Raw genomic sequence first — 18,566 nt, forward strand, 5'->3', positions numbered from 1 at the left:
ACCTTTGCAGTGCACGTGCGCTCACTGTAAAAACGTGATGGCGGCTGTCGCATGATGGTTCGGTGTGCGCAGGAACCAATAACAGCGCGGAACCGGGGGAAATGTGGATGTATTTGGGAGTAGTGCGTTTTGCAGTTGGTTTGCGGAATTTACTGACAGCACCGAGTCCAATGGCAGCTTCGCGAAGTGGATTGTGGGGCCCGTAGTCAGACAGCGGAGAAAAGAATGCTAATCGAGGGCACCGCCGTAAGCGCTTCTACTACACGTCCCAGAACACACTGCGGTATTGGAGCTGTGTGTATGTGAGGCAGAGAGAGCGAGAGAAGAGGGGTAGATTTAGGAATTCGTCTGCAGACTTGGTGCTGCGCTGTTATAGAAAAATGGTAAGTACACGAACTGAAACCCAGACGTTTTGTTGAATAATGGCCTCGTTAGCTATAAAACAACGCAGGCACACCGTTGGCTGTTAGCAGAGTTCGCCAAAGGCCGTTAGTAGCAGTCATTGCTAACAGAAAATGTACCAACAGCTAGCTAACTTAAGCTAGCAAATGAGCCACTTCAGCTAGCTATTTATCGCAGTTTTAAACGGCCGTTGACAAGATGACGGTCGATAAGAAAGTGCACTGTGTGCCGTCGTTTACAGTAGCTACCTTGCGAAACGCTGTTATACGCTATATACCATACTTATTTATCGGTGTTTGAACATTAAGCTAGCTAGCTGTCAGTATTCAACTTTGGTCCGTTGTGTGTGTGTGTTCCGCCCCCTTCTCCGTGTCCAGGCTCCTCTTTACGGGAACCTCCTGCCTTGTGAAAAGAGACAGTGACGCTGCTAGGAGCGGATTAGAGGTCCTGGATAGTTTCACTGGCTTGATTCTGCAACCTAGTACCATATGAGCCCCACGGTCCTGCATACCTTTCTGTTTACATCAGTATCTAGTTGTCCGGGTCACTGGTTTTTGCCTGTCACTTTTTCCCCTCTCCCCTTTGTCTCTGTGTTGCTCCCTCCCTCTCTCCCTCGCCCTGTGTGTTTGAGGGGTTGCAGATGCTGGTCACTGAACAGTTTCCGTCATTAGATTGTTGATAGGACCCTGGGTTAGTGCTGCCTTCAGTCAGACAGCTGTTTTGTGTTTTTTTCCCTGCTGCCTCAGCTCTGTGTATGTCTCAGGAGGAGGGTCATAAACCTAAATGAGGGGTCATCAGTGCAAAGAAATGTTCATTTACAATGTACAGTTTAAGTAGAAAACCAGTTAAGATAAAATGTGAACTTCCTCCATTCAGCATTTGCTGCTGAGATTGTGAGTTTTTCTTGTATTAGTTTTGTGTTTAAGCATGTAAATATGTCATGCACATTATTATATCACTTTTAATGACTGTAGCAAAATGTCAGGTTGAGCAAAACCCGGAACTCCTTCTGAAATAATGAACGCAGCTTTCAGAACACAGGTGTGATATTGATAAGAACATATCCACGGACAAAAGACTTGGACAAACGACAAAGCTAGTCTTATCACAACATCAACATTTGATGATTATGTTGCCCGGTTTTAATAACTATTAGTTTCTGAGCGTTAAATTACTGACTGAACTTCCTGTATTCAGCCATTGCAGACTAAATATGTGCTTCGAGTCTCATTTTCTTTCACACTTCTGCAAACTAATTTAAAAACAATCCAGTTGAACAAAGTAAACCATAAAAAACATATTTGCTGTTATGACTTGAGTGGAATCATTATGTTGGATCGTGTGGTTGTGCTTGAGACCGGTAAAGTAGGTCAAACATATATCCAACAACAGTAGCTCCACTGTACATGATCCATAATGCACTGCCTCTCATCTTACGTAGCGTTCAGCTGTCCTGTAGCAACTGGCAGTCTAACATTTCTTGGGCCAAGTGTTGGTGTGTGTTTTCTCTCTCTCTGTTAAAACACAAAGCCGACTTATGGCCAGCATTATGTATCGATCCTGATTTCAGTCAGGCTCCTGTGGTGTTGCTCAGAATTTTTGTGCTATGTGTCTCAACCATAGACTGTATATAAGAAGTGGACATAGTTATTGTGACGTCACCCATTGGTTTGTGGACTACGGTTTTGAAGCCTCGAGTTCAGCGATTTAGCCGTCGTCATCTTGGCTTTTTGCAACCAGTGAACGGAAGTGACCATATTTGGACTGCGAAGGCATAGAGACGCCGTAAACTGCTCTGGTAGCAGCAGTAACCTGTTTAAGACTGCCCTAAAGCATACTCTGCTTTATGATCTATTTGACCCTAAATTGACCATGATTTACTAAATGAACATCATGCTGTATTGAAGAAGACTTGGAACTAGAGATTGAGACCATAAACTCATGATTACAATGTTTACTGAGGTAATAAATCAAGAGAGAAGTAGAGTCATTTTCTCATAGACTTCTATACAACCTGCCTTGTTTTTCAACCAGAGGAGTCACCCCCTGATGGTCAGTAGAGAGAATGCAATTTTTAAGACGTTTCCGCATTGCTGCCTGCCTGGTCACAACATATTTCCCTCACTGTCCTCACTAATGCCCCCCCCCCTTATTTCTCTTCACCGCTCTGCACCCTTCCTTGTCATCTTTCCTCTCCCTAGGCCTAGAAGTCCAGCTAACTGCTAACTGTTCATTTGTGTGTGCTTCGAGCAGTGGTGAGACTCCTCCCTACAACTGATACTCCGGAGGAGCAGCGGCAGCCGCCACAGCAGCCCCCCAGCAGACTCTGGCACCAAGGTGAGAGATGATAGTGTGACTTGGGGAGACATTTTAATGAAATGCCCAGATTATACTCATGTTGTGTGATGTATTCCTGCGGTGATGTCTCTTTTTGTTTAAATAATTCTGTGCTGTAACTCCATACCAACTTATCTATCCATACAACCGTCCTTTCTTCGCAGCAGAGCAGGATGGAGGCTTCGTTCGGCCCTACCTTCTCAGCCGTGGCTGCCGGAGCGAAAGGTGATAACACAAATAATATCCCCCTCTATAAATGCTCTCTTTTTCTGCGTCACAGCTTCTCTCTTTTGCTTGATAGTCCTCCATCGTTCTTTGTTTTGTTTGTTGAGAATTTGCCCTCTTGTGTTTTCAGCCGAAGGGTCCAGCAGCTACAAGCAGCATAGAAGAACTCCCTCCTCCTCAAGCACTCTGACCTACTCTCCCCGGGATGACGACGACGGAATGGTACACACAAAGCCTTTTATGTTTTTATGCCAAGCCAAGTTAATGGGTTCAAAAGCTCAAAGACATCAACATTTATTATGAAGTTCCGCAAAGCTGATCATTTTGGAAGAGCGCCGGGTTAAATTTACATGTGAAAGTGGCAATTTTCAGAGTTTCCGACAGAATCGGATTATATTTGTGGCCGTGTGGATAGGCCGTGACCTCTTCTCTGCTTCTCCTCCTCCCAGCCTCCTATTACTCCTCGGAGGTCAGATTCCGCCATCTCAATCCGATCTCTCCACTCCGAATCCAACATGTCTCTGCGCTCCACTTTCTCTCTGCACGAAGAGGAGGAGGACACGGTACGACCCCTTAGCACTAACATATATCACATATACGACATCAAACGTATGACCACAAACACCTAAACGTGTAAAGAAACGCTGCGAGGAGCCAGTTTTGGAACTGAAACCACACCAAATTAAGAAACGAGCGTGTGTTTGTGTGCAGGAGCCCCAGGTGTTTGCTGAACAGCCATCCGTAAAGCTGTGCTGCCAGCTGTGCTGCAACGTCTTCAAGGACCCCGTCATCACCACATGTGGGGTGAGTTTATTTCTGTCCTTTCCAGCCTTTCCTCCATCATCATCACTCTCTTTGCCCTCCTCTCTTCTGTCTGATTTTCTTATATTTTTCTTTTAAAGTTACCGAGAGGAACTTTTAACTGGTTATGAAACAGTCTCAAATTATTACTGATGCCTCTACATGACCTTCATTAGTAAACGAGACCATCAGCGAGAAGATTGGCTATTTCGATATCGTTTTTCTTAATGCTTTTCATCGGTGTCACCGGCTCAGATTCTGGCCAAATCAGATGAAATAATGCAGGTTAGCCAGAAACTCCCTCAGCTCCGACTCCAGGCCCAGATCCGGCTTCGATGCCACCTACGACCTGCAGTCGGAGCTCCGGCGGGAGGAGGAGAGCTCAGCTCCCGGCAGCAGCGGCTCGTCCTAGGCCGGGAGCAGATCTTCTCCTTGCTGCTCCACCGGTACCCTGTGGGAGCCAACACCACGCTGCTGGAGGACCAGATCGTCTTGCTGGGCTCCGTTAGAGGGAAGGGAGGCATGGGATAATCAGAACCAGCAGACAGACCCTGCTGCCGTGAAATGAGAGGATTTCTAAAGGGACCCTGGTGCTCGGAAACACTACCACGTTTGTCCACAGGGGCCGCCAAAATCAACGCAAAATGGAAGTTCCTTGTAGTAACTTTAAACTCGGCTCTCCCTTCATGAAAAAATGTTTTAAAAGTAACACAATTGAAATCAAGGGTGGTAGATTTTGGTAAATGGTTAGTTGTTTTAAAACTTACTCTAATAAGAGAAAATGTAAAAATATGAACATTTCAACATGCTTTTTTTCCTTCCTCCTCAGCACACCTTCTGCAGACGATGTGCCTTGACTTCAGGTGAGACTTAATAAAACGCTCCTTTATTTGTTTTTGACGTGCCGGTGCCGTGGCAAACGTTCTTACCTTACGTTCATGTGCGTCCTCCTCGCAGACAAGTGCCCAGTGGACGCGGCTAAGCTCACGGTAGTGGTCAATAACATCGCGGTAGCCGAGCAGATTGGAGAGCTGTTCATTCACTGTAAATACGGCTGCAGGGCCACGGCCAGCGCTGCAGGCGGGGCCGCGGCCTCCACCTCCACGGTGGCCGGGAAACCCGGAGCGTACGAGGTGGACCCGCTGGGCTGCCCGTTCACCATCAAGCTCTCCACGCGCAAGTAAGGACTGAGTGTTTTAAAAAGGAATGGTCACATTGCAAAAAGCTGTTTATTCAAATGTCTCCCGTCTCTGCAGAGAACACGAGGCCAGTTGTGACTACAGGCCAGTCCGCTGCCCCAACAACCCTTCCTGCCCCCCGCTGCTCACCATGAACCTGGAGGCTCACCTCAAAGAGTGCGAGCACATCAAGTGTCCACACTCCAAATATGGGTGAGTCCTTAAAAAACCACCACACACTTTATTTTACTGCATGTTATGCTGCTGCATACTATTTGTCTGTCAATGCGTATTACACACTCGTCTACCTTCCACTCATCGGCCTCTCGTCTTCTCCCCGACAGCTGTACGTTCATCGGTAACCAGGACACGTACGAAACACACCTGGAGGTGTGTAAGTTTGAGGGTCTGAAGGAGTTTCTGCAGCAGACTGATGACAGGTGAGCAGACGTACTCGAGCTATTTCCTCATCCCAAGACCTGAGTGCATCCAAGTATTTGTCAGATTGATTGGTGTGTTTACCGAGTGTTCAGCATACTTTTCACTACGTCGGTGTATTTTGAACCTTGACTATTATGAAGTCGTCATTGTCTCTGTTTCCGATCCGTCTGTTTGAGATCTCTGACCTTTGACCTCGTTTAGGTTCCACGAGATGCAGCTGACTCTGGCCCAGAAGGACCAAGATATAGCTTTCCTGCGCTCCATGTTGGGCAAACTGTCTGAGAAGTTAGATCAACTAGAGAAGAACCTGGAACTCAAATTCGGTAAGATACAGAAGAGAAGGACGTTGATCTGTTTTACCCGCTTATTCAGCACAAACGAGCCGGGACTAAGAATGCATTATTTTTTTAACATTTAAAGGGGTTATGTGCAGAAGTGAGCTAACATGCTTAAAGTTACCGATGCTAATTTGACACTTCCTGCATTTGCTTTATGTGAAGGCAGAGGTGTTACAGTGACTATAGCAGGTAGCTTACGTCACAAAACAGTACTATTTAAGTTTTTCTAACTGTCGATATCGACATTTTCTGCACTTTTTGTGAGGAGGTCATTTTGAAACTTTACATGGATACATTTTTAATAGATAATAAACAATATAAGGGATGGGCAAGATGTTACACCTCATAAACATCAAGCTTTTAGCAACTGCAGTTAAAATATTATAATTTAGCCGGTAGTAGAATGTAGTAGAATGCAACAATACTTTGTGACGCAAATCTGTGATGATTCAAATCGATAAGATGAAAAATGTATTGTCAAACTCTTTATATGGAAGAGGGCGATATGTACTTTTGACTTTATAATAAGTAAATAATAGCGTGAACCCAGTATCATCAATCGTATGGAATGGCTAGTTGAGTGTTGATGGTCACATCCCTCACAGGTAGAAGGACTGAGCCGTGCACAGGCCAGGTGGTTTGGCAAAGAGGTTTTAGAAGCATGTAATCAAGATGAGGGAAGCTTTTTCTACGTGGACACACAGACGGAGGACAGTTGGTGCAGCATCGGCTCTGAGTGTTTATGTTTAAAGTGTTTATCTCATTCCATAAACCTTCTCAACAATATAGCTTTAAAATGTCAGAACCCTTTAAAGCATGTTAATGTATGAATGTCTGCTTAAGAAGTGATCTGTAGTTACAACCTTTCTTTAACTAATCTTTAATCATTTGGACACAAAGAGGCTTAGAGCACTGGTTTCAGATCAGTGCTCAGGATCTGAGTTTGGGTTTGTGAATCCGTATCAGTGGAGACAAAGCTGGGTTTTCATCAGATCACGTCTCACTCCTGCACTACAATTAATAGGGGATTTTTTAAGACCTTCTAACTGTTGATGGATAAATATTGACTGGAGAAAGTTTAAGACCCCCCAGCCCCCCCGGCTTGAGCACAGCATCCTCACTGCGTTTTCTCCTGTCAAAGTTATCCTTCCTGTGTGTGTCTTTCAGACGTGTTGGATGAGAACCAGAGTAAACTGAGCGAGGACCTGATGGAATTTCGTAGAGACGCTTCCATGCTTAACGTAAGTGTGAGTGTACACCTTGCAAGGAGAAAGAGAAAACATGCGTGTGTGTGTGTGTGTGTGTGTGTGTGTGTGCGCATCTATGAGTGAGAATGAAAGTTTGAAACAGCCAGACAGAATGAAAGGATCGGAGTATGTGTGCTGTAGCTGTAGAACGCATTGCTTAAAGTGTTGTCTCTCTGCAGGATGAGTTGTCCCACATCAACGCCAGGCTCAACATGGGAATCCTGGGTTGTAAGTGTCTGCCCGTCCGTCCTCCTCTTTAAAAATCCTCTTGTTTTTTCATTATTCTTCACATCTCTCAGCGGAGTAAAACATTTGATAAACACGTTTTGAACCACTTCTGTTGACTTGAAATGTAAAACTCTTCTCTGGTTGTTCTTTCCTCCTCGCCCTTACTCCCACTCACCTTCCCTCACCGGTCTCCGTCTGTCCCTTTTCTTCCTCCTGTCCTCATCTACCTCTCTCCGCTTCAATTATATTCCTCCCTCGTTTCGCTTCCAATGAAAAACACATATCCAGTCTTTCCCGTCTCTGTGCCTGTGTGTAGCATACGACCCCCAGCAGATCTTCAAGTGTAAGGGGACCTTCGTTGGCCACCAGGGTCCCGTTTGGTGTCTGTGTGTCTACTCCACCGGAGACCTGCTCTTCTCTGGATCCTCAGATAAGACGATAAAGGTAGCATCAACACACACACACACACGCACACACACAGGAACGACATTAGCAATGCGTAAAAAAGGATTATTTTTCTTGATGCCAGGTGTTGGCGCAGCAGAGCGCCTTCAAACTCATGGATGTATTACTCAAACTTCTCTGGAGTACATGTAGCAACACAGTGCTATTTCGCCCTTCGTACACCTACTTCCAGAGAGATTCTGATAACTTCCGCCCACAACCTTGTTTTGTAACGGCAATCTGGAGTCATAGATTTATTTTAATGCTCATCATTTACTCAAGAACTGGAAGAGACCATCAGTAGATATGAGCTGAAAAAATCCTTAAAGGGATAGTGTATTATCTGCTGCAGATGGTCGGCCCGCCCCTCAGTTTGGAGAGATAGACGGGAGTATAAGCACAAGAGCAAAGCATTGTACTGCTGTGGACGAGGGCAACAGCAAAATGTAAAAAAAATTCAAAATATCAGTTAAAGCGTAATATTTTCTCCGCTTTAGCTTGCAGTCAGACTTCAGCCCTTTTTCGGGGGGGAACTGAAGCTGTTGTATCGATCTTTGCTCTCTCCAAAGCCACGAGACTCCATTGATAAAATTAGTCATTTTCACTCGCTGAACACAGAAGTGGCCGGTCTACCACTGCATCGAATGGTTGGTTGGTTAGTGTTAATGTGTGACTTTTACCCTTTTACAACACCAAAGTCACACAATAACGCTAACTAACCAACCGAGGCAGCGGTGGAAGAGTAACTTAAATCACCGTCTCTGTCAAGGGAGTCTGGTGGCTTTGAGAACAGCAGAGATAACGGCTTCAGTTCCCTTCAGAAAGGGTCGTCAGACCGCAACCGCCATCTATTGAAGGTATTACACCGAACTGAACTCCGAACTAGCCCTTTAAGAGGTATTTATTTTGTGTCTCCTCTCTTGCTCTCAGGTTTGGGACACCTGCACCACCTACAAGTGTCAGAAGACCCTCGAGGGTCACGATGGCATCGTCCTGGCGCTGTGCATCCAAGGGTAACAAAATGCACACAAACAACACATCATAAGCTGCATGTCAACTGGGAATTACCAGGCCCCCCCCCCCCACCCCCCCCCCCAAAGCATGACTCGTTGCTATTTGTCTCCATAGGAACCGGCTGTACAGTGGCTCTGCAGACTGCACCATCATCGTAAGTGGCCATCGCCTCCCTGCTTCCTCTTTCTTTAAGGGCAAACTTGCACAATTGTTTTCATTTGCTACAGAAGTTGTGCTTTTGTCCCTCCGCTGTGCGTCTTGCGTAGGTGTGGGACATCCAGACGCTGCAGAAAGTCAACACTATCCGTGCCCATGACAACCCTGTGTGCACACTGGTCTCCTCCCACAACATGTTGTTCAGCGGCTCCCTGAAGGCCATCAAGGTACCGTGATGTCAAGTCAAGTTCAGGTTTATTTAAAGTACGTTATCATATGAAAGTGCCTCAGCGGAGATGGTGAAGTGACAAGGACAGGTCGAACATGAAATCATGCTCTGAGAAATGACACCAGTATTAGAGACGAGACAACTTGTAGGTCGTCCTGCTGATCTTTGTTTATGAGCGTAACTTCCTTGCTGGGATCTGCAATACACTACATTACATTACATTACAGTCATTTAGCAGACGCTTTTATCCAAAGCGACTTACAATAAGTGTATTCAACATTGGTATTCAAGAGAACTACTAGTCACCAGAAGTCATAAGTGCATCTCCTTGTTTACACAATCGTCTAAGAGCATAAACCAGAGCAAACGTACAGAAACAAACTAATACGAATACAATAGAAGTGAGATTTCAGTGGAGTGAAAAATCTGAATTATAGAATCAAATAATTACCAGGAAATGGTTTTATTTTAGTGACCATTAGTTCTGACTGAAAACAAGTGCCTAAATGTGACTTGGTGAGGAGAGGCAGACGGTAAGGAGCAATGACTGTAGCCACGTCTTTGTTACCATGGTTACAAGCCAGTGAGAGGAGGAGATGATCGTGTTGCTCTGTGAGAGAGTGACGTCAATCCTCTCAGACGGGGACTTTCCTTTCTTACCCAACGAGCCGCCTCCTCCTGTCAGCTTCTTTCTGTTTCAGCTCAGTGACATCATGCTCTTCACTTCACTCACCACTGTGTGTGTGTGTGTGTGTGTGTGTGTGTGTGTGTGTGTGTGTGTGTGTGTGTGTGTGTGTGTGTGTGTGTGTGTGTGTGTGTGTGTGTGTGTGTGTGTGTGTGTGTGTGTGTGTGTGTGTGTGTGTGTGTGTGTGTGTGTGTGTCAAGTATTTAAAAAGGCCGTGAAAGCACAATGTAACTACCGTATTTTCCGCACTTAAAAGCCTTTAATTTTCTCAAAAAACGACAGTGCGCCTTGTAATCCGGAGCGCCTTATATATGGATCAATTGGTTGATCCATACTGGTTATACACGGCGCTCTGTCAAAATGTTTCAGTACGACTGGTAAACTACAAAGCCGCACCGCGGTAAACACCGGTACTGTGCTTACTCCTAGTCCAACACCACTTGTGTGTATAAAGACCCCAAAATGGCACCTTTCAAGAGACACGCTTACGACGCTATTCTATTCTATGCGCCTTATAATCCGGTACGCCCTATATATAAAAACAGTTCTAAAATAGGCCATTCATTGAAGGTGCGCCTTATAATCCGGTGCGCTTTATAGTGCGGAAAATACGGTACTCAAGTAATTACAGTAAGACAAATAAGTTTAACAGAATTCTATTTCATAATATAAATAATGTCGATTTTGTTGCAATATTGTTTTAATAAGTTGAAGTTTTATTAGGTTTTGTCGTAGTAATATTCATAAACAACAGAGGAAAAACTAAACAAAAAAATAGAAGTAAAGCAAGTGAGTATTGGTGCACAACAGAAATGACACGATGCTGGACTGAACTTAAATGAACTGTTTCACCATCTCCATGAACTGTATGTGTGTGTTCAGGTGTGGGACATCGTGGGTACGGAGCTGAAGCTGAAGAAGGAGCTGACCGGTCTCAATCACTGGGTCAGAGCACTGGTGGCCTCCCAGAACCACCTGTACAGCGGCTCATATCAGACCATCAAGGTAGGAGGAAGGTTGGGGAGGTGTTAGTAGTATATACACACACACACACACACACACACACATCATAGCTCAGCAACTACAAATAGACTACCCCATAGTTTGTGACTTTTTAACCAGAGCAAAAGTGTAAGGAATAGATCAAAAGGTGTTAAATATAGGTCACGTTTTATGACATTATCACCCTAACAATTCAATATATATATTTTTTTAAATGAATAAAACTGGCCGTGCTGCTTTCCTTTGTGTGCAGCAAGAAAACAGAGAAAACTGCTTTTTGTCCTCAGTGAAAACGTTGTTTTTAAATGGCGTAACGCCAACGACTATGGACTGAAGCAGAATATTTCACTCGATAAACACATGTTCTGAATTTTTGGAAATGAGTACATCTATCTTTTTCCAGCAAATGGTGACTTTTGGTCTCTACAACGCTCTGGAGTTACTGGCAATGTGCACAGAAATTGGAAACAATGCTGCGTAGCCACCACTGCAATCTAATTCTACTAATAGTTTGATACCATGTGTGTGTGTGTGTGTGTGTGTGTGTGTGTGTGTGTGTGTGTGTGTGTGTGTGTGTGTGTGTGTGTGTGTGTGTGTGTGTGTGTGTGTGTGTGTGTGTGTGTGTGTGGTCTAAGCCCCTCACTTGGTGAAACACAAGAGCAGAGGATATTAATGATGTGTGAGTTGCGCCGCTGCAGAATGAATAATAAGAGCCTAATCTTTATCTGCAACTGTGCAGAAATACTGTCTTTAATCAGATGGAATGGACATGGAAAAAAGAAGAAGCTGATTTTAGATTTCAGAAGTCTCACTAATGAAGCTGAGATCTATTGGCTACAGCTCTAGCTAAATGTGTGCAATTTGCCACCTCGATCACTGTTAACTCAGTGGTTACGTTGGACCTTCTCGTTGTCCGTCAACTATTATTACCCGTCATTTTAATTCTGAATTATAATGAGACGTAGACTAAAGGCATCTTTAAAGATGCAGATTGTCAGATTCAACACCACCTCGTGGTCTGCTAGCTGTCCGTTTGTGCTGAGGCGCTACTTCTGCTCCAGCACAGCTGGTGGTCGAGAAGGCCTCCAGATAGCCTCCAGGGTTTTATGTCAAGTAACTAAGGGAGGCGGGGCTTAGAGAATGGTCAATTGAGGAAACATCCCTGTTGATGTTGTGATCAGAATTTTCCTCCTCAGATGTAGGTTTTTTTTCAGCAGAATGAAGTGCTCTTTAAAGTGTTGTTTGGCAGGTGCTCCAGATTTATCTGCCAGTGACGGATTTGAAAGATGGCTGGTGAACATATTGGAGTCGGCGCAAAAAAAAACAAGCAAACAAACGAATATAAAGCCAGAGGAAGGTAGTGAGAGTTCATACTGGCCCCAACGTTATGTAGGAGAGAGAGAGAGAGAGAGCTGTTTCTAGCTAATATTTGCATCGAGGTGCGCCTGTTGTTGTCACCCCTGAGGTCAATCTGGGTGTTAATGTAAAGTACAGAAAGTGTGTGTGTGTGTGTGTGTGTGTGTGTGTGTGTGTGTGTGTGTGTGTGTGTGTGTGCAGTGAAAGCTATTGAGATACACTGTGGTTAGTAATTGGGTTCTGTCCTCTATGTAAAAAGGACTTTAAGTTGTTTTCATTCAGCGCCTCAGTACCGTGTGTGCGTTTAGAGTCGGTCAGCTCGGGGACTCTGTGGAGAGATGAAGAGGACAGAAGAGAGAGCAGAGAGGAGACTTGTTGTGGGGATGAAAGGACAGTTGATGCTTCTAAGCCCAGCAGTTTGTCTCCAGCCAGTACTCAGTCAGAGAAGTTGATGAGGAAAATGTTTTGCTGGAAATTGCTGTGACAAATGTTGCCAAATATTCAATAAAAACAAACCTCTTTTAACATTTCGTCCAGTAGATATTTGGTTTGTGTACGTTCATTACTTTTTTTAACTAAGAATGGATCAAATGAATCCACAAAATCATTAACTGCAGTTTCCCTCAGCTGTACGTAGCGTTGATGCGTCTTTGAGTTTTGGTTCACTCTCACTCCTCCAGTGGTGGAGCTCTGGGCCACAGCAGGCAGCGGTTTAGTGGAAAGAGCTCTATGAACTGAACGTACTCTACAACACAGCCAGACTAAGTTACCAATTAGCTAATGAACAGTGAATTCAGCAGCTATGGAGCCAGATATCTGGTGCCATCCCTCTGTGTTCGACTGTCTGCTAACATGTTCAACACAACAACATGACTGTAAGCTGATAATACGTGTTTGGACTCGTAGTAAGAACACGTTTCCAGCTCACAGCTGAGGGTCGGACTGAACATCTAGTTTACCTGAGAGCCAGTAGCAGCTGTGCTGTGTCGTGTGTATCGGTAGATGACTGTGTGGGAGACACGGATGAGATATGAAGGAGTTTCATCTCATTGTCTCATTTTGTGGCCTGTTTTCGGTACTGCATCGTGATTGGCCAGGAAGCCTATCTGATTAAACTAGTGATCACTCCACTCTGTGTTGCCATGGAGATGAAAATTGACAACTTGCAGCTGTTAAACAACTCACTTTTTCCACTGCTGTGTGTGTGTGTGTTTATCCATCCGCTCCTCACTCGCTCTCAGCTCCTCTTCTCCATCCTCCTCGTTCTCTTTTAAAGTGTCTTCTTCTTCTTTACCCATCACCCTCTCTGACTCCCTCCGTTTCTCTCCCTGTCTGTCAGATTTGGGACATCCGCTCTCTGGAGTGTGTTCACGTCCTGCAGACCAGCGGGGGCAGCGTCTACTCCATCGCCGTCACCAACCACCACATCGTCTGTGGCACCTATGAAAACCTCATCCACGTAAGGGAGAAACACACACATGCTTTGCTCTTTTACTTTTCTTCATTGCTGCCTCACGAGCAAAAGTAGAATGTGTCCCGCCCTCTCTCACAAGGCATGAGGTCGTTTCTGACTCTAATTATACTGAGCTGCTGTTTTCTCTCTTTTTCTCGCCCCTCTGAGTATTCAGATTATATTCACATACGTCTTCTCCTCTATAACGATGCAGTTAAATGCCCTCAAGACACATTAACGCCAGACCACAATTAAGCAGCTGCTTACTTTGACTCCGATGCTGTTGTTTTTATTGACGATGATGGCGTTTCTCTTCTCTCCAGGTGTGGGACATTGAGTCTAAAGAGCAGGTGCGGACCCTGACGGGTCACGTGGGGACAGTTTACGCTCTCGCCGTGATCTCCACTCCAGACCAGACCAAAGTGTTCAGCGCCTCCTACGACCGCTCACTCAGGGTGAGGACGGACTGCGTGTGTGTGTGTGTGTGTCTCCGTCTCTCTGTCTCGTGTGGAGAGACGGAATATACTTCATTCATACACATGTGATGATGTGTTTATGTTACCCTGAGAACATTTTGATCGTTTTGGCCCTGTTACTGCATATGGCATGAATTTTGGCAAGGGTGCGACTTTCTTTTCGAATTAAATTCAATTTATTTTTGTATCGTCGCGTAGCTGAAAATGCAGACACTGTAATCATTGACATGTCCCAGAATGTGCATAACATGTGGCATTTATATTTAGTTTTCCCTAATAAAACAGTGACATTATGTAAACAAACTAGTATATAAAGGGTTAACATTCTGAAAATTAATGAATATTTGAAGTTGGTTTAGAGATTTAACTTAGTGAAAGTGCAAAAAAATGGCAGTTTTGTCCTCAGGACACAAGAGCAACTTTTGGGATGCAAGGTTAATATTATAACATCAAAATCCACAAAACCTTTTAGAGGAGAGGCTGAAAGTAGAGTTTGTATAAGATACATAATGAAAGTGTGTGTGTGTGTGTGTGTGTGTGTGTGTGTGTGTGTGTGTGTGTGTGTGTGTGTGTGTGTGTGTGTGTGTGTGTGTGTGTGTGTGTGTGTGTGTGTGTGTGTGTGTGTGTGTGTGTGTGTGTGTGTGTGTGTGTGTGTGTGTGTGTGTGTGTGTGTGTGTGTGTGTGTGTGTGTGTGTATTTTTTTTTTTTTTTTTTTTTTTTTTTTATATCCAGGTGTGGAGCATGGACAACATGATCTGCACCCAGACCCTACTGAGACACCAGGGCAGCGTCACAGCTCTGGCCGTCTCCAGAGGGCGCCTCTTCTCCGGAGCTGTCGACAGCACCGTCAAGGTACCGCCGGTCATCGTCTCCTTCTGCTGCTCCACCTTCTGTTCATCCGTCTGTCATTTTTATTCTGCTGCTCGAGGAATCCAGTGAAGCAGCTGTTCATGCTGAACGTTCATCGCGATTCTAACATCAGTCACTACTCGTGTTTTATCCATCCAGCATCCTTTCTTTACATCTTGTGTTCTTCAACACATCGAACTGAACCTTACAGATGTTGATCAGCTTTGTAGAAGAAGTGTCGGAACAAAAGTATCACAAAAATGTGCTTTTTTTTATAGCTATTCTGGATACATCTCAGCATCCTTCTTGATCTTTCTTTCCTTGGAATCCCTTTTCTTTACAATTAAACGTTATTTCATTTTATAATATATTGCATATATACTGCTTTGTTGTATTTTCTAAAGTGATTTCTTTCTCTCTTCCAGGTGTGGACATGCTAAACAAACCGTTAGTTCTGCAGGAGTCCAGTCGACTTCTTTACGAACGGTAACCTTTCCAATTGACCCCACTCCCCCACCCCACCCCACCCCACACCCCACCCGTTTCTTTGATTGAGATTTAAACGGCTGCAGACTAATAATAACAACCGCCACTCCGGAAACCGTTTGAGTAATGTTGCTTTTAAAACTTCAAACGAGCCCTCCGACGGCCTTGACTGGGTCGTCGGGCTCCGAGGGTCAACTCGAAGTCGCGCTCCTGACGGGACCTCATCACCGGTGCATTACGGGGCAAAAATTTGACGAGCGGCCTTACAGTTGCACCGCACCAAAAACCAAGATCGACTGGACGCTGCACCCGGGAAGCAGAGAGTATTCAAACTCTAGTCCTGCTTCCTGCGGAAACACCTGCCGTTTAAGAACTGTACTCATGATGCCTGATGCTCACTGTTCAAATATGTCTAAAGGCTGGTTTCACAAACGGGGAGCGACACCACACTCCTTCAAAAATCTATACGTTATGCATCCCGACCACACCAGAACAAGGAATTGGGACTAGGTTATTTTGTGCAAATGAGGCAGCGGAAGTTTTATGTTAAAATGTACATGAAGATTACTTTGACCTGTACTCGAGATTTAGTCCCGATACACAGAACATGAAAGAGTTTAAACAGATGTTTTTTTTTGTATTTTCGCAATTCCCATGAAGAAGCACCATCCTTCCTTTAAACAGGTAGTTTGGACTTTGCTTTGAAGTCGGGTTGTAGTCGGTATATTATATAGATGGCCGTCGGCACGTCCCCTGTTTGGAGAAACAGACAGGAGTACTAGCACGGTATCAAAAACAATGTACTGCTGTGGACGGGGGCGGCAGCGAAATGTATTTGAAACACCTAAATGGTCAGGTGGCCTTTTCTGACGGGGAACTGAACCTCGCAGAACCTTGCGTCACTGGTCCGCCGCTGCTTCGATTGGTCAATCCGAAGTAACCCTCAAATCAAAGTATTTCCAAACGCCATCTACTGTAGTAATACACTGCTCATACTACCCCACTTCCATCCAAACTATTCCTTTAATGTGACACTAAAAGACTCCGGTTTCAATCTGTTTGATGGTTCTTATGTGTACGTCTCTGGTCTCTGGTCTCACAAAGAGTTAATTATGAATAAAGAATGTCGTGATGAAACAGGACGCATGTTTGCCAACATTTCCTCCCTCTTTGATCACTGTGGTCGTCACCCAGAACGCTGTGAAACCAGCCTTTTTATAAAAAACACCTTTTATTAAGAGAATGACAGATCTATAGATTTACTGAGTTTTATATTAGTGCCATGATAGAGCTGTATTCAGAGCCATTAAGGGTTGTACAGTCGTGTAAAATAAGATATCGCTGAGCCTGGACACGCGCCCATGAGAGTGACTCACACTGGCCTACATAAGAGAGGGGGAGAGGGAAGACGGTCCGTGTTCATTATTGTGTATATGTAAGTGTGTTTCAATGAGTGCCATATGTCCGGATGAAAACTAAGGAAAGACTGTAACTTTTTCTGCCTCTCCCCCACTCTCTGACCTAAATCGGGTTAGAATGAACATAACCACAGATTAATTCTGATTGTTGTTTTATGACTGTAAAACTCGGACTGACGCTGAAGGCAAGCCGGTGATTGTGTGTAATTAACCTTTTAAAGTCCCAAAAGGCAACTTAAAAGAAAGTGCTGTTGAGCTAAAGTGAAGTCCTGCTTTCCTGAATTATGTTTCAGGACCCATATTGGGTTAAAAATATGAAAACAGACTAAATATACCTGGGAGGGTAGTCTTAAGATCATGTACATCCATTTAGACACGTGGGCTAAATTAGGTTTTTACAGATGTTCAGAATTCTGTTGCCTTCATTTAATTGCAGAACTGGCCACTACTTAATGTAGCCTTGGTGTCTGCACTGGTCACGGTTTCAGTGATGCCTTGTATACTTGTAATCATGTAAGCCTGAGTTGATCATTGATCAATAAAACTGTTGTACACTTTCAGAGCTGTTGATGTGTTTCATTTCAACAACGGAACTTGCCTCTGTCTTATGGAATCAAAATAGGCTCAAAGTATCACCATATGTGAATGTGTAAAAATATCTGAACGAATGGATTTCATGTTTTTGAGCAGGTTATAGAGCATGCAGCAATAAATGAGCACCTGCAGTGGACAGACGAGAGATGCACACTCACGGACACGCGCAACCAATCTCACAATCCTCCTGATGGAGATAAATAGATGTTACTGCAAACTTATGTTAAAGTTCAAAACTATAATTATAGTACAATGCAAATTGGGTAATCTTTTCTTCCAATCAGAGCAGTAAAACGTGCCACGCAAACAAAACATAATTAATAGACTTATTATTATTGTCTTAATCAGCGTCGGAAATACACGAGGGCAAAGTGCAAAACTGCCCCTAAGAAATATAATGTTGCCCCTGATATCACTAGGAGAGGGGCAAAAAATGCCCCCATAATGTCCTCTAATAATAATGATAATTTAATGAACTTGCCAAAAACATCGTAGCCTATATGACCCGGTCCAGTTGCCATAGAATGTTTTTGATTTTCGGCCTTGACTGATGTTGCGTGTGCATGAAGAACCGAACGTTCTAAACAAATAAATAAAGTTAGCGGAAAGATTAACGTGAGACAACTTCCGGTTTTCTACAGACGAACATCCGGTTTTCAGAATAAGATGGCAACAAAGTATACATATTGCATAATGAAATGAGATTAAATTAATTATATTCACATTAAGTACAAAACATGCTACCTGCATCTCTTGAGTTAAAGGGAAAATACACCTAAATTGTGCGTAAAGTGTCTTTATTCTTTGATTTGAGGGTTGCTGGAAGTTAAGATATTTTACGAAGCAAAAACTCTGAACTGAATTTGTATCTTCAAATCGCAAATTTTTTAAAATGTTTAAGGTGCTATAAAAATGTTTTTCTCAATAATTCCACACAATGACTAATGCATATATGTTCAGGACAAAAATGGGTAATATCACAATATTTAAGGTGCTACAAAAATATTTTTCTCAATAATTCCAGACAATGACTGATATGTATGTGTTGAGGACATCGTTGACTCCACCCACACTGAAAATTAGACATTTTTACTGTACCAATTAAGAGTTATTTCAAATTAAAACTCATACATTTGAATTGAGAAAATATCTAATAAATGGATATTTGAAGTGTAATAAAAACAGTTTTCTCAATAATTCCAAACAA

General features: G+C 43.8%; 1 protein-coding gene across 9 annotated transcripts; it reads left to right on the top strand.

Annotated features, from left to right (window-relative positions):
- The first annotated feature begins 251 nt into the window (after window positions 1–251).
- On the top strand, window positions 252–17,325 carry traf7 (TNF receptor-associated factor 7). Of its 9 annotated transcripts, none has more exons than XM_076083046.1 (22): window positions 252–383; window positions 2,604–2,739; window positions 2,904–2,964; window positions 3,095–3,186; window positions 3,414–3,527; window positions 3,676–3,768; window positions 4,595–4,628; window positions 4,723–4,945; window positions 5,022–5,156; window positions 5,288–5,383; window positions 5,586–5,707; window positions 6,890–6,963; window positions 7,149–7,197; window positions 7,514–7,641; window positions 8,572–8,654; window positions 8,770–8,809; window positions 8,922–9,038; window positions 10,608–10,730; window positions 13,423–13,542; window positions 13,860–13,991; window positions 14,745–14,864; window positions 15,287–17,325. In XM_076083046.1, exons 3-22 carry the CDS (start codon window positions 2,913–2,915, stop codon window positions 15,299–15,301), a joined length of 1,962 nt encoding a protein of 653 aa, XP_075939161.1. In that variant the 5' UTR covers window positions 252–383; window positions 2,604–2,739; window positions 2,904–2,912; the 3' UTR covers window positions 15,302–17,325. The 9 variants fall into 9 exon arrangements, with proteins under 9 accessions (XP_075939161.1, XP_075939112.1, XP_075939120.1 ...); XM_076083012.1 differs by adding an exon at window positions 780–846 and having other exon boundaries at window positions 297–383; window positions 14,745–15,364; XM_076083034.1 differs by adding an exon at window positions 780–846 and having other exon boundaries at window positions 298–383; window positions 2,656–2,739; window positions 14,745–15,364.
- Window positions 17,326–18,566: the final 1,241 nt, after the last annotated feature.

This window comes from Anarhichas minor, unplaced genomic scaffold (genome assembly GCF_050575085.1).
Source record: "Anarhichas minor isolate MPS153535 unplaced genomic scaffold, ASM5057508v1 ptg000007l, whole genome shotgun sequence".
Classification (NCBI taxonomy): Eukaryota; Metazoa; Chordata; class Actinopteri; order Perciformes; family Anarhichadidae; genus Anarhichas; species Anarhichas minor.